Source organism: Phragmites australis, chromosome 12 (genome assembly GCF_958298935.1).
Source record: "Phragmites australis chromosome 12, lpPhrAust1.1, whole genome shotgun sequence".
Lineage (NCBI taxonomy): Eukaryota > Viridiplantae > Streptophyta > Magnoliopsida > Poales > Poaceae > Phragmites > Phragmites australis.
The window spans coordinates 28670602-28692379 of NC_084932.1; the positions used below are offsets into that span (position 1 = coordinate 28670602).

General features: G+C 43.2%; 2 protein-coding genes and 1 pseudogene across 12 annotated transcripts; 2 read left to right on the top strand and 1 right to left on the bottom strand.

Moving 5' to 3' along the window:
* The first annotated feature begins 2184 nt into the window (after positions 1 to 2184).
* LOC133886486 (purple acid phosphatase 23-like) lies at positions 2185 to 4599 on the top strand (annotated as a pseudogene).
* A 649-nt stretch (positions 4600 to 5248) lies between these two features.
* Positions 5249 to 21778, bottom strand: LOC133887064 (uncharacterized). Of its 2 annotated transcripts, none has more exons than XM_062326975.1 (3): positions 21515 to 21778; positions 6330 to 6385; positions 5249 to 5521 (listed from the first exon to the last, which is right to left on the bottom strand). In XM_062326975.1, the coding sequence occupies exons 1-3, from the start codon at positions 21766 to 21768 to the stop codon at positions 5481 to 5483; spliced, it is 351 nt and encodes a 116-aa protein (XP_062182959.1). In that variant the 5' UTR covers positions 21769 to 21778; the 3' UTR covers positions 5249 to 5480. The 2 variants fall into 2 exon arrangements, with proteins under 2 accessions (XP_062182959.1, XP_062182958.1); XM_062326974.1 differs by lacking the exons at positions 5249 to 5521; positions 6330 to 6385 and adding exons at positions 13956 to 14053; positions 14130 to 14190.
* On the top strand, positions 8785 to 20726 carry LOC133887062 (signal recognition particle subunit SRP54, chloroplastic-like). Of its 10 annotated transcripts, none has more exons than XR_009903515.1 (8): positions 8785 to 8928; positions 9044 to 9119; positions 9221 to 9306; positions 9390 to 9512; positions 12329 to 12450; positions 12534 to 12626; positions 15701 to 16036; positions 16136 to 20726. XR_009903515.1 is itself a non-coding variant. In XM_062326964.1 (7 exons), exons 1-7 carry the CDS (start codon positions 8824 to 8826, stop codon positions 15855 to 15857), a joined length of 762 nt encoding a protein of 253 aa, XP_062182948.1. In that variant the 5' UTR covers positions 8785 to 8823; the 3' UTR covers positions 15858 to 20726. The 10 variants fall into 10 exon arrangements, 8 of the variants coding, with proteins under 8 accessions (XP_062182948.1, XP_062182949.1, XP_062182953.1 ...); XR_009903514.1 differs by having other exon boundaries at positions 15701 to 16025; XM_062326964.1 differs by having other exon boundaries at positions 15701 to 20726.

Below are 21778 nucleotides of genomic sequence, written 5' to 3' on the forward strand. Positions count from 1 at the left end.
TACCCCAAAATTCAAAGTCAGAGCACACTTTTTTTGGAGTTTTTTAGTCCCCGGGGCCCTGGAAGGCTCGGGTAATCAGGTATTGCGTGCTCTGTCTTAACTTTTCCTCGTATTTGTGTATCCTATGTATCTACCTTCTAGGTTTTCAGGTGCATCAGGGAGATCCACACCTCGAGCCGCTCCTATAGCTGTTTTTCATGTTTTTGGTTGTTTTAGTGGGCTATAGCACACGACTTTTCGGATGTGTTCAGTAAAATGGGCATAACTTTTGCATAGAAACTCCAATTTTAACATACTTTTTTTCATGGAAAGATAGACTAGAAAAAATCAACTAGACTTCGTCTTATTGCCCATTTTGACCCCAAAATCCAGAGCCAGAGTACACTTTTTTGGGGTTTTTTGAAGTCCCCGGGGCCCTAGAAGGCTCGGGAAATCAGGTGTTGCGTGCTCCGTCTTAACTTGTCCTCGTAGTTGCGTGTCCTGTGTATGTACCTTCTAGGTCTTCAAGTGCATCGGGGAGATCGACACCTCCAGCCGCTCAATTGCCTATTTTTCACATTTTTGGCTGTTTCAGTGGGCTATAGAGCACAATTTTTCGGCTATGTTCAATAAAATGGGCATCGAAACTCCGATTTTAGTGTACTTTTTTTTCACGGAAAGATAATTTCGAGGCTAATGAGAAAAAAATTAACTAGACTTCATTCTATTGCCCAGTCTGTCCCTAAAGTTTAGAGCCAAAGCACACTATTTTGGGGTTTTTTAAGGTCCCGGAACCCTGAAAGGCTCGGGAAATCAGGTGCTGCGTACTCCGTCTTAACTTATTCTTATAGTTGTGTGTCCTGTGTATCTACCTTCTAGGTTTTTGAGTGCATCGGGGAGATCCATGCATTCAACCGTTCCTAATGCTGGTTTTCATGTTTTTTTGCTATTTTAGTGGCTATAGCACACAATTTTTTGTCTGTATTCAGTAAAATGGGCGTAACTTTTGCATAGAAACTTCGATTTTAGCATACTTTTTTTCACGGAAATATACTTTCGAGGCTGACGAGTAAAAAATCAACTAGGCTTCGTCTTGTTGCTTAGTTTGACCACAAAATTCAAAGCCAAAGCAACTTTTTTCGGATTTTTGAAGTCCCCGGGGCCCTGAAAGGCTCGAAAAATCAGGTGCTGCGTATTCCATCTTAACTTGTCCTCGTAGTTGCGTGTCCTTTGTATCTACCTTCTAGGTTTTCAGGTGCATCGGGGAGATCCACGCCTCCAGCAACTCATATAGCTATTTTTCACATTTTTTGCAGTTTTAGTGGGCTATAGCACACGACTTTTTGGTTGTGTTAAGTAAAATGGGCGTAACTTTTGTATAGAAACTCCGATTTTGGCGTGCTTTTGTTTCACGGAAAGATAATTTTGGGCTCGACGAGAAAAAATAAACTCGACTTCGTCCTGTTGTCCAGTTTGACCCCAAAATTTAGAGCCAGAGCACACTTTTTTTGTGGTTTTTTGAGTGTTCGAGGCCTTGGATGGCTCGGCCAATCAGGTGTTGCGTGCTCCGTCTGAACTTGTCCTCGTAGTTGCGTGTCCTGTGTATCTACCATCTAGTCTTTTGGTGCATCGTGACATCCACGCCTCCTGCCACTCCAGTGCCTGTTTTTCACATTTCTGGCTGTTTTAGTGGGCTATAGCACACGACTTTTCTGCTATGTTCAATAAAACGGGCGTAACTTTTGTATAGAAACTCTGATTTTAGCGTACTTTTTTTCACGAAAAGATAATTTCAATGTCAACGAGAAAAAATAAACTAGACTTCTTCCCCATTGCTCCCCCACCCAGATCCATCCAAATCCCATTCCCACCAGGTTCTTTTTCTCTCCTCGCACCATCCTCTCTCTCTCTCTTTGACGTCCGACATAAAAGGCGGCAGCCGACCATGGTCCACTGGCGGAACCGTCTAGATCTGATGAGGTTCGTGCATGGACGGGTTGCTAAAGACCAGATTTGTCGCGTGCTTCATGTCCTCCCAGTCCCCGCTCCCTGCCGTCGTGGCCGCAAGATCTCGACCGTCGAATCGGGTCGCAGTCGGCATCCTCGACTACGCTGTCCCCACCTTGTTTGTTCACCTCCTGCCCAACCGGTGACCACTGAAGGCAAACCCTCGTCGATTCCTTTATGACCCATCTCGATTTAGCGATGATTGCGATGTACGGATCTCCCGGCCGCCGCTCGGTACTGGGGTCCTTCGACCGCTCGCTCCAGCAGGGCAGCGACGATGTCTCACTCTCCGACCAACGCCTCACGCCCCGCGCGCTCCCGCCGGCTCCTGAGAAGATCACACTCGCGGCCTCCGCCAAAGCCGATTCGCTGTGGGTCTCCTAGGTCATGGGTCGTGCGTAGGTGGGGTCTGACCTCGCCCCGCTCGACCTTGCCGCCATCCGCGGCAAGGTCTGGTACGGTGATCGCAGCGTCTCCTCTACCACCACCTACCCGCATGTCACCACAGGGTCTGCGGAGGTGCACAACCAGCTGTACCCATACTCGGCCCTACTCAACTACACCTTCGGTGCCATCCACCACATCCGCCTCCGCGGCCTGCGGCCGGACACACGGTACTACTACTGCTGTGACAACAGCGCCCTCCCCGGTGGCCTCGGCGACAAGCGGTCCTTCACCATGTTGCCCGCGTCAGGGGCTGGGTACTACCAGCGGCGTGTCGCAGTGCTCGGGGACCTAGGCCTCACCGGCAACTCCACCGCTACTATCAAATACCTCACCAAAAACGACCCCTCCCTAATCCTCATGGTCGGGGACATGACCTACGCCAACTAGTACCTCTCCACTGGTGGCAAGGGGGTCTCATGCTTCTCCTGCTCCTTTCCCAATGCTTCGATTCGGGAGTCCTATCAGCCAAGATGGGATGGATGGGGAAGGTAACTACTTCATTTCTTCAGTGATCCCAAATCAATACTCTACTCCTAGCTGCTTCAATTTTTGGATCAGCCGCAATAGTTAATTAATTAGTTTCCTTTCTTTCGTCATGTGTGCCCGTAATTAGTAGTTCATGTGGTCTATTTTCTGTGCCTGCATTGTTCATGGAGCCAATTACGTCGAAGATCCCAATGATGGTGATAGAGGAAAACCATGAGATCAAGCCGCAGGGGCACGGTGGCGCAATGACCTTCACGTCATACTTGGCACGCTTCGCTGTTCCATCAGAGGAGTCTGGATCCAACACCAAATTCTACTACTCCTTCAACGCCGGTGCCATCCATTTTATCATGCTCGGTGCGTACGTCGACTACAACCGCACAGGTAAAAATTCATTCACCACTGTTTCATCTTGATGGCCTACTTGATTGTTGCTCAATGCTAACTTATAGAATATAACCAATGTACTATCAGAACTTATAGAATTAAATTCCCATTTTGTCCACAGCTGACAGTGTAACATTTGGTCTGTGCATTGTAGGAGCTCAATACTTGTGGTTAGAGAAGGATTTGCAGAGGGTTGATTGAGGAGTCACCCTTTGGGTTGTGGCTGCTTGGCATCCACCTTGGTATAACAGCTATTCCTTGCACTGCCAGGAATTTGAGTGCATGAGGCATGAAATGGGAGAACTCTTGTACAAACATCGTGTTGACATTGTCTTCTTGGGCCATGTAAGCATACACAACTGGTAAAGGTTTGGTTCAAATTTCATTCCTACAATCTATTTACATTGTGTTTCAAGACTGCGAAAGCAACTTTCTGTCTCACTGGACAGTGGATGTTTACCTGTGCATTTAAAATATCTTTCATGTTTGGTTTCATGTACCATTTGCTATTTAATACATAGCCCACTGTGGCCATGGTTACCAATAACCCAAATATATATCGTGAAATGCGCCCCTGCTAAGTGCTAACAGTAATGTTACTCCTAAGATTGGTTTGAACACTTAAATTATTCTAGATTTGTTTCAAGTCACTGATATCTTTGATTTTGCATTTGGATGCTAAAGGTACATGCATATGAAAGGATGAACCGAGTATTCAACTACACATTGGACCCCTGTGGACCGGTTTACATCACCATCGGAGATGGAGGGAACATTGAGAAAATCGACATTGATCATGCATATGACCCTGGAAAATGTCCCTCACTGGGTGATAACCGTCCTGAATTTGGTGGAGTCTGCCATCTGAACTTCACTTCTGGCCCTGCCAAGGGCAAATTTTGCTTGGACCGACAGCTAGAATGAAGTGCATTTAGGGAGAGTAGCTTTGGTCATGGGATCCTAGAGGTTACTTATTCACTTAAAATTTCTTTGTCGGCTCTCTGTTTTGTCCATGATGCAAGTTCAGTCATGCCGCACTTACTAGCATATACAATTATACGTTGCTTTTATCAACTTCAGTTATTGTATTATATGGTCTGGTTTTGTAATCTCTGAGTTCTCAGATATACCTTTATATGGATACAGGTTGTGAATTCAACATATGCCTTTTGGACATGGCACCATAACCAGGACACATATGGAGAGAACAGTGTGGGAGATCAAATCTACATAGTACGGCAGCCTGACAAATGCTTACTGCAGACTACGAGTGCGTCATCGCGCAATTGGTGATTCGATTTGATGATCAAGTTGTAGTTGTTATGCCTTATTATCTATTCATATCTATTAGATTCTCAGTTGTTCACTTTCTTGGGTAGTTGTTCTGGACAGCCCCCGCTTCGCCGTCTCCCTGTTGAGAGCAGCATTGGCACTTCCCGTCGGCCTACACACGCAACGTCTTGCCCCATCGGTCACGCCAGTCCTCAACGGCCTGCACCATGCCGGCTCCACTCTTCCCGCAATGACAAACCTCACCGGTCTCCATCCATCCGCGTTGCTTTGATGCGCCCTACTACCTTTAGGCTTAGTTTGGAAGCATGGGGAGGGAAAACCAAGGAGCTAAACCATTGGGGGGGGGGGGGGATTATTTTGACATATGAATCCCCCTCCACCAGCAGGGGAGATTTCCCTCTCTGGGGGTGGTTCCCTGTCACCATTTGGAAGTATAAATTCCAGGGAAACTGTGCAGTATATAAATTACAGAAATTTGATAAGATCGCACAGGAGAAAGCACGAAGCATACAGAAATTTTGATCAAATCGCACAACAGAAATTTCTCTGTGCTTACACAACTTTCTATAATCTTACAGTAGAAATTTTGATCAAATCGCGCAGCAGAAAATCAAAATAGCTATCCCAGGGCAGGAATAATGCTATAATCTTATTACATTTTAAAAAATAGCTTCCAGCAGGATCTTACATCATGTACCACAAAACTCAATAATCTAAACATATGACAAGTTAGATAGCTTCTTAGATAGGAATCCATGATAGTTATTAAAGTACCAAACATAATAGAGTCCAGTGCATTGTTATCTTCCTATAAGAACTAGTGGACAACAAAAGCATGATATGAATCAGATGCTGATGAGTAGCTAGTTTATTGGTGGCATTCAAACAATTGATTGGTGACTCGTCTCTGAAACTTCAGCTCCTGGAATACATACAGAGTTAGGTCACTAGAGATACTCAAATCAAAGTGGCAAAACAAAACATAGAGAAATCAAAAGACTGTTATGAATTAAACTCAGATCTATTCCATTAGCACTTTCACTCCCCAACTTAACTGAAAAACTGAATCAAAATTGACAGCAAAGCTTGTAAAATCAACTTTCTCAGTTTATGTACTTAGAAAGTAAATTATGCAAATGTGCGTACAACATCTGAATGAAGATTGGAGTATATTGACATCTCAATTATCAACTATTCATGAATTGATTCAGGTTAGACAAGCTTTCCAGCGTTAGTATTAAAAGTAGATAAAATCAGGACACAACAACATTTCTAGCTTTGAATCAACTATATATCTCAACTCACAATATGGCTGCAAAATTTTCTTAAATGTCCTGCAAGATGGCTGCAGAATTTTCTTAAACTATACATCCCAACATAATTTAAATTTCTAGCTTTGAATCAACTATAGATCCCAACAGAATGTTATCTGTGCTCATTCTTAGAGAGAAGAATGTGTGGCAGCTGAAAATTCATAACAAAATTGAGGGAGGGAGGACGAATTGGATAGAAAGCTGGCTGGAGCTAGCTACGATCAAACTAGGTATCAATTCATAGAAATCAAAAAAGGAACAAATCTGAGCCAAAAGTAAAGAGAAATAAGCTTTTGCTCTGAAGTGCATGATAGCATCCTCCAGAACATTGGCGATGAGGCTATTCTGAAATGAATTTTTACAATTTGGTAAACTTTCTCTTGATGACAAGCAAATGCTATATGCAAAGGAACATACCTATGGAGTAATTTGTTCCTATCTCTGAGATCGATGCATTGCTTCTACCAAACCGACTGCAAGTAGTACAAAGAAAGTTGTAAGCTCCCAGCAAGAAATCCATGATTCAGAGATCATGGATAGAAAGTTGTGAACATACCTAATTTTCCTTTTCAGCCAAATCAATTGCACATTATAGTTCTTGGTTTTCATAAATATTTATCTGTTCATCTCAGATTCGAAGAGCTCTAATGTAGATGCTTTCTCCTCATCAGTTAGTTCTTTCATAGCATCCACGATATCAATACACTTTTCAACGGAGAAATCATCTTAATGCCTTTTCTTTTCATTTAGAGCTTCCAAAGTTTTTCCCGTTTATTTCTTTTTTAGTTCAAGTAATCTTCAAGAGTAGCGGCAACTTGACTTTTCTTGCACTTTTTCCCGCTGTCAACTTCTTGCTATCCTAAATTCAGATTGGACGGTGCAGATTGAACTTCACTGGGTCCAGTATATGCACTTGACGTCCCTTGCCTATCTAAACATGAAGAAAAGGGATTTGTACCACCATATATGATACCACTAGGATCAGAGACAGGAGGTATTGGCTGGATGCTTTGTTCAGAGGTACTTTTTTCAACAGGAGGATCCACTAGCTGAATGGGGAAGAGAGGCGAGGCGAGGGTGCTATCGCCGGGGAAAGGAGAGGGAGCACGGGATGGCGATCGGCGGGAGGTGTAGGCAGAGGAAGGTCGAGGCGGCGTCACGAGTTGAGACGGGGAATGGTTCCCGACCTACAGAGGCATGGCTTCTTCCCCGGCGGAAACGATGGAGATTGGGCCGTAAAACACCGTCTGATGGGCGTCTCAAATGATGCGATTTTCTGGTCCGTGAGAGATTGCCCCGTGGGCTCTTCACCCGGAAAAAAAGGCCGGAATCCCGGTGTGGATCGGATCTCCCAAACTAGCCCTTAGTGTTTGCAGTCGCACCCCCCTCCTCCGGTTCCTCCGCCCATCGATCCAACGCCCCATCTCCTCGATCCGAGAAAACCGGGATCCCCCGCCGCCAGCTCTCACCTGCAACTAACCCCATCCCAACCGCTCCCACTCTCCCGTCCTCAATTTGGATCTCGGTGAGCTCTCATTCCCCGGCCGCCGCCCTCTCCCGTCGGCCAGATCATGGTGCCCCTCCTCCATCCTCTCGCCCCAAACCCTCGCCCTGCTCAAGAACTTCGCCGCCTCCACCCGATCGGCCGCCATGGCTAGCAACGAGGAGAAGGCGCAGTCGATGCTCAACCGCTTCATCACGATGAAGCACGAGGAGAAGCGCAAGCCCCGGGAGCGCCGGCCCTACCTCGCCTCCGAGTGCCGCAACCTCGTGGATGCCGAGCGCTGGCGCTCCGAGATCCTCCGCGAGATCGGCGCCAAGGTCGCCGAGATCCAGAACGAGGGCCTCGGCGAGCACCACCTCCGCGACCTCAACGACGAGATCAACAAGCTCCTCCGCGAGTGCGGCCACTCATGCCTGACCTCGACGGCAATATCGTCGCCGTCCCCAACCCCTCGGGCCGTGGCCCCGGGTGCCGCTACTTCGGCGCCGCAAAGAAGCTCCCCGGCGTGCGCGAGCTCTTCGAAAAGCCGCCTGACACGCAAGCGCCGCACGCGGTACGAGATCCACACGCGAGCTCTTCCTGATTAATTGTATCTATTCTCGATTGTCTGGAATGCGATCTTACTTGCATGCTCTGTTGTGCACCTTTTCTTATTCATTCAATGGATGACCAGCTATCTTTCTTCATGATGCATCAGGGAAACTGCTATTGACCTTGCTGCATTTTTGTGTAGTCAAAATAAAGAGTCACTGCCTCACCTCAAAACCAAGATGATTATTATCCATTTATTAATATTCTTGCACTGGTTGACTTAAATTGCAGTTCCTTTCACCATTTGATAATTAGCTCATGTGTTATGTGTAGTTCAGTAGTTGCTGATGGCGTTTTTCACTTGTATAACTTCTGCTGGGCTGCTTTGCTCTGCTCCCATTTGTATGTTGCATTTATGAAAGGGGAAAAAAAAATCTATGCTTCACCTTCAGACTATCTTTTGCACTGCACTGCATACATACATATGGGCAGGTCTTAAATCCTTAGCAGTTACCTTGCGGTGTGCATCCACTGTAGTAAGTTCGTACATTTCTTATCATCATCTGGTATTAGAAGAGAACATCACTGCTTAATTAATCATGAAGGTATCTGGGAAGCCCATCAAATTTGTAGGGCGAGGGGAACGATTGGAGGACCTTGAGCTTTTCTATCCTGATCGCATGGCACAGCGAGTTTTGGGAATGGGAGATGTACTTCATTTGTTGAAAAAGCACAAGAAGTCGTAAGTATCTTCTTGCAAAACTGCTCCTTTTGTGTGGTCCTAAGCAATATTGTGATGATTTTATGTTGTTACCACTTTACGACTGATGCAAATAGATGCGGCAAGAAGAAGCTGTATAGTTGCAGAAGAAGATCATGAGTGCAAAATTCGACTTCAATGACTTCTTAAAGCAATCCCAAAATGTTGCGAAAATGGGTTCCATGAGCCACGTGATTGGAATGATTCCAGGCATGAACAAGGTACATGAATATGTCGAATTAATTTGTTCTCCAACTTGACAGCTATGCATTATAACTATATTTAAATTTGATATGATAAACGCCAGCACTTAACACCTTTTCTCGTTCCGAATAGCTTACTCCTGCACAAATACGGGAAGCAGAGAAAAGACTTGCATTCGTGGAGTTGATGATCAATGCAATGACTGCTGGTACATTCCTCCTCAGTTTTAGATATACATATGAAGCCTACTTGTATGGTCAATTGTGTCGTGGGCAGATGCCTGATTATTTTTTATTTTGGCGTGTGCAGATGAAAGGGAGAGGCCAGAGTTATTGGCCGAATCACGCGAGAGGAGGATCAGAGTGGCTGAGGAGTCTGGAAAGACCGAACAAGAGGTTTAGTTCAGTCACCACAAGTCCACAATGTTTTTATTATACCAAGCCATGGAGCTAACAAGACTGTCATCTTTCACTATTAGGTGAGCCAACTGGTTGCCCAGCTTTTCCAAATGCGTGCTCAGATGCATAAATTGATGGGTATGGTGCAAGGACAAGAAGGCATGGGAGATCTCATGAATATTTGCATTTCCGTTAGTCCACATGTGAGTATAATGCACCTTCGACACTCTTTAGCACCTTGACGCAGCTTCCACTTCAACAATATATCAATGTTCTTTTGTTAGGGTTATGTCACGTTTAGTATGATCTCACGCCACTTTTGTTTAACAAATTTTTGGCTTATTGCAAAGGGCAGAAAACTAGTCATGATAAAACGTTAGTGCGCGTCACATCCTTCGTCCCCATGCTTTAGGATGCGAGTACAGCAACACATGCGAAATAAGAACGTGCGAAAGGATCAGATTTCGTCCATCTGCCGGCAACTCGCGTCATCCATCCATCCGCCAACGCACGCCGCGCAGACGCACCGACGCTCACGTGCCAAAAAAGGAAAAAAACAAGGTAAAAATGCACAACCCCCCTATAAGTCACTCCCTTTTGAGTTTTCCCCCATAAGCCATTTAGTTGCAAAAACCCCCTAACAGTAATTTAGATTTGCAAAACCCCCGGTAATTGTTTAATCCAGAAAATAGGCTTATATATGTTTTTCAATGGTAAAATAAATATTTTAATTATGAATATAATTTAGAAAATCTAGAATAATATTTTAATAGGTTTTCTATGTTTTTAATTATGGAAAATGGTAAATAATTAGAAAATAAGTTTTCTTTAGTAAAATAATTTGGAATAATCTGTTTTAATTCTTTTTAGTGTTTCTTTAATTCCTAAAATTTGCAAGAAAATCCTAGAAAATTCCAAAACCCTCCAGAAAATCCCAGAAAAATTCCTACGCTCTTCTTTCACGCTCTCCAAGCTATATCTCCACTGTCACAACTCCGATCTAATCGTTTCCTTCGTCGATAATTCATCAAGAATCATACAATTAATAATTCATCAATAATCATAAAATTAATAAATCGATTAGAGTTTGGTCGTCCATGAGACCTGCAAACTCTTGCTCTTGGATGTTGACGTCTAATCTTAAAATAAAATAAGACAATAAACACAAAAGCCAAGAAAAAAAAGCTAAACACTCAACTGATACACCCCTACAGGGTGCTCGGCCATAGGCCGACAATAACGATGCCCAACCTAAACTTTGCTTAAGATACAAGGTTTTTTTTGTTTGCTGTAGGAGAATCCTCGAGATATTTTTTTCCTTTGTACTTTGCTTACGCGTGTATCTCGTACGTCTCCAGCTGAGCATTTTTTTTGTCATATGAAATGTGAATGCTTTTGGGCGGTACACCAGTGCAATTCCTTGTACACACACGTGGATAGGGATGGCATTGGTACCGACCTCATATATGCTGCCAAACTCGATCCTTTCTCTCTTTTTTTTCAAACAACCAATTTAAGCCAGTAGAATTTCATACAACGCACGCGCACAGAAGCTAGCTAATTTTTGTTCCTACATCCTCGTCTCGTTTGCTCCTAAGGGGCAAAGACTACTCGCTCAGTTCAACGCCTCTAGCTAGCTCGTTACCCCCATTCCATGCTGGATCTCAAGCTTGATCAGCTCCCAGACTCGCATGCACTCCATGTTGGGAGCAGGAGGAGGAGATCGATCATGGCGGACTCTACGGGGATCATCAGCCTGCTGTCGTTGGGTTCGACCCTTTATACCACGACGTCGCGGACATCTTCTTCCAGCAGAGATCGGCGTGCGCCGGCACTAGCGCCGGTGGGGATGTCGTTGATGGGCTCACACCGCCCTACTCCAGCATCACGGACTACTGTAGGGCTTGCTGATGAACGCTTTTTTTTTATATGAAAAAAAGTCAAAAAAATATTTTTTCATCCGAACCATCCCAAAGCAGCTGCCATCGTCACGTGTCACTTGCTATTATTCACACTGTTTTATACTCTACGTTTTGTGGGAATCGAACCCACGATCTCCTCTCGCACGCAACACACTTACCACCTCATGAGTCCCACGATCTCCTCTCGCACGCAACACACTTACCACCTCACACTCGTGTGCACTCTGATGTAAGTCGAATATTTTATCCTTTTAACCTTTTGCCGAAGGTCATTAGTGACGGATCATAACCGTGATCCATCACTAATGATGGTATAATAGTAACGGATCGTAATCTTGACCTATCACTAATGATTGTTTTTGCTGAATTATTGATTAACGAATTGTTTGATACTGAATTTAGTGAATTGTTGATTTACATATAAAATTTTCTTCATCAAAAGTAGTATAAATATTTTATGAATTTTTGAATATCTCATTCCAACGGTCGTAATTTGATAGGTGTCACGGAGTGCTTTCGGTGAGCAAGCGACAAGTTAGCGCTCCTCCCCGCCTTCCTCAAGGTCAGCATAGCGTTCTCGTTCTACCGATGCTACTGCCTGTGGATTTAATTCAACCAACAATTTTAGTACACTCAATTTTTAATGTTTGCTGCATTCACGGGACAATCATTTCAGGTAGTAGGCAGTGCGTTAGTCTGATTGTTTTAATGTAGGTCAGCGATATACATAAAAGCCGCACTCACCTTATTGACCTGTTACTAGAATTCTAATGCCATTCGAATCCTTAAGTTCCCTGTGGTTTCCATTTTCAACGTGAGATTTTTCTTTTCTTAATTCCTACTGTGATTGAATTGATTCTTATGAAATTCCTGTATCCAACTAAACCATCAGGCTGAAGTCTGATAATGGATCATGCTGCACATCTCAGCCTAATGTATGATTCCAGCCTAGTGTTTGATGTATGATTCATTTCATTCCTTGCTTATTCTTGACTAGCAACTCATGAAATAGGTCTTTCTGATACGGTGCCAACAACTATTCAGTTCGAAGCCCTTGTTGAATCTTTCTTATTGAACTTATTTGATGGAATCCCCAGGTTAGAGGGCTCGTGAAGGAGCATATCGCCTCGTTCAACTACTTCATCAACAAAGGAATCAAGAACATTGTCCAGGCAAACAATCGAATTGAAGCGCGCAATGACCCATCCATTTATCTTAGGTATGCTCTTCAATTTATACAATAGGTATTCTTGCTCTATTTTAACTATTCTCTAATATGTATTTTTGTTCGCCTCTTTGTAGGTACCTTGACGTGCATCTTGGCACACCCTCGGTACAAGTGGATTACAAAATTGAAGATATCACACCACACTTTTGCCGCCTTTCTGATCGCATGTAAGCCTGCCATTGCCTCATTTGCATCTGTCTGCAATTTGTACTTATCAATCCTATATACTAACGGCGGCGGAATCCCCGAGGGTTCAGGGGTTATGTTACTGTAGCAGGGCCACACCCATCATTTTATACAGATACGTATACACATATATGTATATGGATACGTATATGTACGGATACATATATATATATGTATATGGATGCGTATATGTATATGTATGTGCATATATGTATATACGTATTTGTATACATATAATATACTTTCTATTTTTGGAGATACTAGGAAAATGTGAAAGGAAAATTAGTTATATTGATAAATCGACTGAAACAATCTAAAGTGCATAGGAAAAAAAACTAAAACTAAAAAAAAAATACAAAACAAATTTTGTTACATTTGTATTACTAACGCAACTACTGTCCACAAATATATTATGTATATATATATATAAATCTATATAGATACAAATATATATATATATATATTTATATATGTATATTACATACATGAGTTCAGATGAATTCAACATCCCACTTTCGATAACATATACTAACGGTGGAAAAATCAGTGCACTAATATGAAACAAATTTTGTTAGTTCCGTATTACTGACGTAGCTACTACTCAGCAATATATTATGTGTGTGTGTATATATATATATTACATACATGAGTCTAAATGAATCCAATGTTTCTCTTCCAATAACATATAATAATGGTGAAAAAATCGGTGTCCTCCATATGCTATTAAAGCTACTACAAATCACACAATATTCAAGCATAACATTTATTTAAAATGGGAGCAGCAAAACGCGCCAATCTACTAGTAACTAACTGAGCATGAAAGAAAGACTGCATCATTTGAGCTAGATAGAATAAGCAATGAGATTTATTTAGGCTGATTCTGGAACAGATATTGTTTGCCTCTTTGTAATGTATTCAGCTAACTTTCTCAAATTTAAATGATTAGCCATCTCAACTAATGTACTTACTATTCCTAGTATAGTGGTGATGAAAGCGATGGGAATATAAAGTGATCAGGAGGTTGTACAGATGGTTGTACAGATGGGAATATAAAAATCGTACCTGAAACATGAGAGGAGAAAATTTTGAAAAAAAATAATCAACACGAAGCAATTGTAGGCAATGCAACATTCCGAGGCACTGTCACACCATTCATTCATTTGATACCTTTCGTCAAGCCTACACAGGGATACAAATAGCACTCCTTGAAGGAGATAGGGGACTTCAAGCACACATAGTTAAGGGCGCACACCCTTTACCTGTTTACCAGCAATTGGCGCATAGAAGCCCCAATTTGTATCACTCTCGGTAATAAAAGGTTGACCAAATGGATTTTCGCGAACATAACACTGAACATCATCTGCAATGGCTAGATTCTGCAGATACACGCGAAGGTCTCCACCGGGGCCTGCTTATTGGAAATTGTAATTTACAGCATAAATAAGTTGTATTATGTAGGGCATCAATAAGTAATGATCACATACCCAATGAATTATCTTTCTCGTTCCGATGACTGTAGGGGAAAGGGAAAATTGCGGTATGTGGCTGCACAAGATAGACATGAAAATTGTGAGAGTGATATTAAGTTTACGTATTAAAAAAACTAGCAGATTGAAGAGGCTGAACTAATACAGGATTGCGCAGAGCTTTGTAAGGAGAATCATCCACGAGTAATGTGTTTGAAGGTGAATAGTCCCCCTCTTCCCATGGAAGATCAGGTTTTTCCTTATTCCACTACTTCCTCAATTCCTTCAGAACCAATGGTTTCTCTTTGTTCCCCAGTGTTTTATACTTGATTTCTGTGCATCGAGACATATCCTGGCCGAATTAAGGCCATAAACATATTAGGACCAAAGGAAAACTCAAAATGAGAACAAAAACGTTTTTAGTTAATCTACCCAAACAAATAGTAGGCGTGGTTTGAAATCCTTCGTAACAATGTTAACAACTGAATCGAGATTTTTTTTGAGCAATTAGAACTAAGTACCAAGTAAATAAAATGGGAAAGCCAAAAAGGGGAACTCAAGATGAGAAGAGAGCATACATTTCTCTTAAGGACTATATTCCCAACTCAAACTTTTGGGTGCAAAAGTTGAGAAAGTCATCAAAGTGAGGTATTTGGAAGCCTGGTAAAAAGATATAACACTGTATATTAGCATCTGCTATCATATTATAGATGAACATTGCTCCAACCTTGCCATTAGCTATGTGAGCATCATTGAAGCTGCCATTGCCACATGTGATATCTACAAGCAAACTATTAAGATCTAAGATAAGAAGCTTTTTGTTGAAAAACCCTCTACGACATCGTCCTTGTGAATAGTCAATTTTGAGTTTTTCCATACATGTTTCAGCCACACTCGAAGGAACAGATAACATTTTGATCTTTTAATGAGCACACTATATCTTGCTCTTACAGTTTATTTGTCTCAATATTTGCACCATCCAAATTCAATTGTGACTTAAGCAGAAAACTGTTGTGTGGGTTCCTGTTGAACAAAACAATAGCGTATACAGATGAGTGGGTTCAAATAATAGGGTCTAAGGGTACTACAGATGCATTCAGTGATGCGATATGAAAAACTAACCACAATATTGCTTGGTTCTTGTTCCTTAACGGCTTTCTGTTGGAAGGAGCCCGCTTCTTGCAGCTGGAGTTTGAGCTCTGCGTTGCGCTTTTTGACCACCTCGAGCTCAGCCTCCAACTGGCTCGACCTCGTACTAAGGGAATGTGCGTACAACACAATGATTTCCACAACATTCAATACCGGGGTCGGGAACTCCGACCAGTCGAGGGCAGCGACTGAGGTTTCCCTCACCCCCGGTATGCTGATTAGAGCAGCAAGGGGAGTTGGGGCGACAGCAGGAGGAGCTGGTAGAACGGCCAGGTTAGGAGCACTTGGAGCCGCAAAGTGATCGAAGGCCTGCAAGGAGCCGGCACTGCAAGGGCAGGATATATTCGACTAGTTCTCTTTACTTTCTGCACTTGTTCTGTTGTCTTTAACTTTCTGCTCAACTAACCGTATCCTGCTCTTGCAATGCCGGCTCATCGCAGGCCTCCGATCTCTTTGCAACCCCAAGTGCTCCTAACCTGGCCACTCTACCAGCTCCTCTTGCTGTCGCCCCAACTCCCCTTGCTGCTCCGATCAGCAAGCCAGGGGTGGGGGAACCCTCAGTCGCTGCCCTCGACTGGTCGGAGTTTCCGACCCTGATATTGAATGTTCTGAAAAGCATTGTGCTACACGGATATTCCCTTGATACAAGGACGAGCCAGTTGCAGGCTGAGCTCGAGGTGGCCAAGAAGTGCAACGTGGAGCTCAAGCTCCAACTGCAAGAGGCGCGCTCATTCCAACAGAAAGCCGTCAAGGAACAAGAACCAAGTAATATTATGGTTAGTTTTTCATATCACATCACTATATGCATCTGTACTACCCTTAGACCCTATTATTTGAACCCATTCATCTGTGTACGTATTTGTTTTGTTCAACAGGAACCCACACAACAGTTGTCTGCTTCAGAGTCACAAGTGAATTTGGACAGTACAAATATTGAGATAAATAAACTGCAAGGGCAAGATATAGAATGCTTATCAAAAGATCACAATGTTAACTGCCTGAATCCTTCCAATGTGGCTGAAATATGTATGAAAAAACTCAAAATTGACTATCCATAAGGACAATACTTTAGAGGGTTTTCCCAAGAAAAAGCTTCTTATGTTAGATCTTAATGGTTTGCTTGTGGATATCACCTGGGGCTATGGCAGTTTCCACGATGCTCACATGGCTGATGGCAAGGTTGGAGGAAAATTAGGTGAATTTTTTTGTTTTATTGATTATAATTATTATTTGCAACAATGTTCATCGATAATATAATAGCAGATGTTAATATACAGTGTTATATATTTTTACCAGTCTTTCAAAGGACTCGTTTTGATGACTTTCTCAATTTTGCACCTAAAGTTTGAGTTGGGAATATGGTCCTCAAGATTCGGTTGTTGACATTGTTATGAAGGATTTCAAACCACGTCTACTCTTTGTTTGAGTAGGTCAACTAAAAACGTTCTTGTTCTCGATTCGGTTGTTGACATTGTATATCGTACTGCCGCGCATCATCTTTGCTTAGCTCGTAGAGCCTTATCTTGCTGCATTTAATGCGACAGGACAGAACGATGCCCTTCTGCACCGTTCCTGTCCGCTTGCCTCTCTGCGTCGTCTCAGTTCACTAATGTATAAAGGTCCAATAGCCAATCATAGCAAACTAATGGATAAAGGTAAACATGCAAGGATATATTGCAAGAAGTAAATGCAGAAATGTAAATAAAGTAGAGAGAGCAAACTTAGTACAAGGGATTTTTATCCTGTGGTACCGATGGCATAAACTCTACCTCTAGGTTAGAGCAGCCACCTAGGCTATAGCTCCCGGACGGCACCCAGTCATGGCCCTTAATCCACCTAGGTCTTAAATAGGTTGAGCCGTCAAGCCACTAAGGTAAGGCCTCACAACAATCTCTTTCGGTCACTTATCGTCGTCTTCACTTCGGACCTTGAGCCACCAAAGCAAAAGTCTTCACGTCCCCATACAAGAGTCTTACCACTGCTCCATACCAAGTCGGAGGGTCAATAAGATTGAGCCACCAAGGTCCAAGGTGTCGACGAGTCACCAAGACTCTAAGGTGTCGGCGCACCATTTGGTACAAGTTAGGATCACTCATTGATCCTCTATCTAGGAAGCAACACCTAGCAATAACTCTCTCTAGCCCTGTTAGCACTAATCACTTCCTAATTATGTGCTTAATTGCCTTGGATGATCATTTTAAGTATTTTGGTGACTTGGATGTCTTAGCTTCCCTGAACTCCAGCACATTCAAATGACCAAATGGGGGGTATAAATAGCTTTAACCCTGCGAACTAGCCGTTGCTCCAACGGTCAAAGAAGACTGTGAACACCGGATGATCCGATGTTAACAACAGTATAAACACCAGACCATCCGGTGTGTACAGCAGTAGAAAACTAGCCGTTGCACCCCACACAAACACATTGTGAACACCTGATATTCTGGTGTAACTTTTAACTCCATCACTGGACTATTCAGTGTGTAGACTTGAGCCAACCGAGCCACTTCTTCACTGTGCATTTGTTCGGCATGTATACTTCTGATCACCAGATCATCCGGTGTATACAACCACATCAGACTAGAATTTGCAGCATCACTTGGAAAATACTCCGGTGAGGCTATCTCAGATATCACTGGATAATCTGGTGTTCATATTAACACCGGACCATTCTTTGAGTGTAATTTTATCTGAACTCATCTAATTCAACCTTTCTTGAGTTCGGCTTTGGTGGCTTCTTCTAATATAACATATACTTAACAAACATGTTGGTCCTATTGATTATGTTGTCATTAATCACTAAAATCACACATACCCTAAAAAGGCTATGTTCGCTACAAACACCGACATATCGATGTCTTCATCAGCCGTCATATCGTTGCCTCTGTCTTCTTCGACTGTGGACTGCTCATCATGCACAACCTCCTCATTTTCACTGTGCTCGATCCAATGGATATAGCTAGGATTGAAACTCCTGCAAAACAAGTGTGCACGGATCTGCTCTATGCCTAGAAACTGCTTCTTATTCTTATAATCAATTTACGGACATCATGAAAGTGCATCTAGGCCTCCAAGTGGGTTTTGGTGATAATGACAAAACAATAAAAGAACTAATGAGTTTTATGAGTTTTGGACATGTGTTAATTCCATCAAGTAAGAAATGTGATGCGTTGTGAATCCCCCAAAAATGGGTAAAGGAAAGCGATTTGGCTCCTATGCTTTTTGAATTCTTTTATGCTTTATTTTTGAGTTTAGGATGCCGTACTATAAAGGGGATATGAAATCTACTTGTTTGTACAGAAACAGTGCTCAAAAGTCCAAACAAACCCATAAGAGTCGTAGAAAGTTAGCCCTAAAACTTTTGTTTCAGAAAAATGCGGAAGGTCCGCACTTCTGTGCGGAGGGTCCGCACTTTGGTGAGTTCTCGGCTAACTGCGTATAGTCCGCACTTTTCTGTGGAGGGTCCGCACTTTTTCAAAGCATAATGGCTAGTTTTTGAGTGTGGAGTATAAAAACCCCCACACCCTTCAATGCAACAGCCTCTGACCTCTTTAATTCCGACCAGCTTTGAGACAAAAGGCTTCTATCACATTAAAAGCTCATTTTCACTCCTCTTTTGAGATTCTTGTTGAGATCTTTGCTTGGGTTGAGTGAATTTAAGCAAGAGTGCTAGTGAAGTACAAAGTCATCTTTGAGCACTCGTTTGTTCGTCAAAGCCGGTGGTTTTAAGTTCTTTACTCTTGGTGGTTCGTCCACCTAGACGGTAAGGCGTTGCCCGTTGAGCTCCCAAGTTTGTGGTGAGCCTCGGGAAGTTTGTATCACCCTGACAAGATAACCACAGGAATGGTTCCAAAGCGGGACGATGGGACAAAGCTCGGTAGTGCCATCAATGTTCCAGAATGTATCAGGCCAGCAGTCCTGCATAAGCTCCGTGCAATCCTGGACTACACAGGGCCAGCCAATCCTAGCAGAAATTTTGAGGAGCCACAAGGTCATCACGACATTTAACAGCGATGGAAAGAAGCGGTACGGCTGGGCCTGCTTTGACCTGCAGACAAGCGCTGATGTCATTCTGGTGTGGAACATTGCGACCAGTCTCTGCGAGATCGCGCTTGCTAAAACACAAGGCGTTGACTTAAGCAAACCTGGGTTTCTGTTCTCCCTCTTGTCCTGCTTCACATGTTGCTGCTCATCCAAACCATATCTTATCAATGTGGATGAAAAGAAAGAAGAGAAGAAGGGCAATGGCATACACCAGCAACCCTAGTTTTTTTTGCTCCCTCTTGTCGTGCTTCGAAGATTGCTGCTCACCCAAATCGGATGATAGGAAGTTATCTGAAGAGCTCAAGAAAAGATACATCATAGCGAATAGCTTGTCGCGGTACTGTGCATATCTACTTGTTTCAAAGCCTGACCTGATTCCTGATAGCTTTCTTGTGCCCGAAATGGTCTTCCAAAAAACTGTGAAGAGTGCCCGCGATGACATTCTAAAAGGCTGTGATTCGTTAGAAATCAGGTACTACAAACTGCGCTTAGAAGCATATAAAGCTGCAGAAGACTCTGACAACGTAAAGAAGGGAGAAGATGTTGTGAAAAAAGATGCAATGCTGGGCAAAGCACTACTAGATCATGAGGGCGAAGAAGGCTGCTGGGAGATCCTGGCAGGGGTATGGACTGAATTAATTATACACATTGCACCCACTTGGAATGCAGAGGCACACAAGAAGTGTCTCAAGTCTGGAGGGGAGTTCATAACCAACATTTGGGCCTTGCTTTGGCACTGTGGCATCGAGAAGAGTAGCTTGTGGCCAACGGATGATGCCTCTGAAAACAATGCTCCTACAGATCTTCTGGATAATGATGACAGAAATAACAACTTCAATACTGTGGAGGGGATGCAGCAAGCTGGTACAGATGCGAGGAACCACCAGATCAGAATCGAAGCGCACGAAAATTAAGGACTGGACCAAGGGCAATAGAGAGCATAGGGAGCTTAGAGACCGAGGAGGTGTCCCAGGACGTGACAGTAGAGGACCTAAATGTTCAGATAGGCATCACCGGGCAAAACCGAAACAAGAGTAAAGTGAAGGTTGAGGACATACTTCCAGAGCACCCCAAGGCACCTTGAAGGACAAGTCTGATACTATACAGCCAGAAGTCATGCAGCAAGACTGCAATAATGTCCTGAAATATGTTAAGCTTTTGCTTGGGAACCTGATTAGTGCTTTGTATGTTATCGGTAATACTTTTTTATTTTTCTTGTTGCTGATTTTTTGTGATTTCTATTCAACTCCCATGTGGGAGAGTAGAGTGTAGAGAGCTTTGTACCCTGTTCTCTAATGTGGGAGGTTGTATGGTTACTGTGGTGTGTTTGTAACTTCTAATTTGGATGCTGAAGTGGATTGCTCTATATTTCTACTTGCTAGTGGAAACTGAACTTGTGGTTCAATAGAATGGGAATATAAGCTACTCTCTGAGGATGAAACAATAGTGAGGAACATGAATAATATTGTTCAGTTCGTGGAGAAGCTCAGCAATATGGTGTAGAGATGAGAATAACCAGACTAAATAAATATTGAAGAGAATGAAACTGTGCGGTGAAAACAGGATATGGGAAATTTTACTGAGTTAATAAATGTTTCGAAGGATTGGATGAAATAGAACACCACAGGATGCAATGAAAAGCATGATATCAAGAATGTCCTTTATTTGTTAGCACTTCCTCTAGTGAGTTCTGAGTAGTTCCATCAGTGAAGATATCATGCTTAGCGCCAGATTGCAGTTGTCGTGTTGCGCTTATTTCAAAAGCTGCTGTCGAAGAGGAGTTGTGAAAACTTAGCACCATGTTCGTTAATCAGATTTTAGCATAACAAATTATTTCACCCAACGATTGATTCCTCCATCGAAAGCAATTATCCGCGAAATCCTAGCTAGATCATTTGTTGTTACTAATGGGGGCAAATGAGTCCCGCAATTGCGACGGAGTATATTTTCGAGAGCGTTTTGTATTGAAGAGAGTAAAGGCACTTGTTCTTGCCATCGTTAAGCACCATCGTAGTTTCGCAATGCAAAAAAGCAACTTCCTATTCGGCCCCAAGCATAAAACTTGGGTGAAATAATTGGGCACCATCCAAATGCAAATTTCTAAACAGGGGATCCAAATGCAAATTTCTAAACAGGGGATCCAAATGCAAATTTCTAAACAGGGGAATTTCCGATGGTAAAACTATCAGAACAGATAATCTAGCACTGCGTACCTCCAGACAAGCTGCTGACTGATGATGAAGCCGCTGCTCTGCTGGGAGATGGAGGAGCGGGCCCTTCGACCAAACCCTCGGCGAAGCAACCGGCCCCCTACGGACCAGCCACGCGCTCCCCACCGCACCGAAGAACGGAGCAGCGGGAACACCCCCTCCGCGCGAACGCGCCCGTCCTTTCTCACCCTCATCGTCGCGCACCACCACGGCACCACCTCCACCTCCGACGACGAATGCGAACCGGCGGCACCCATCGCCGGCTCG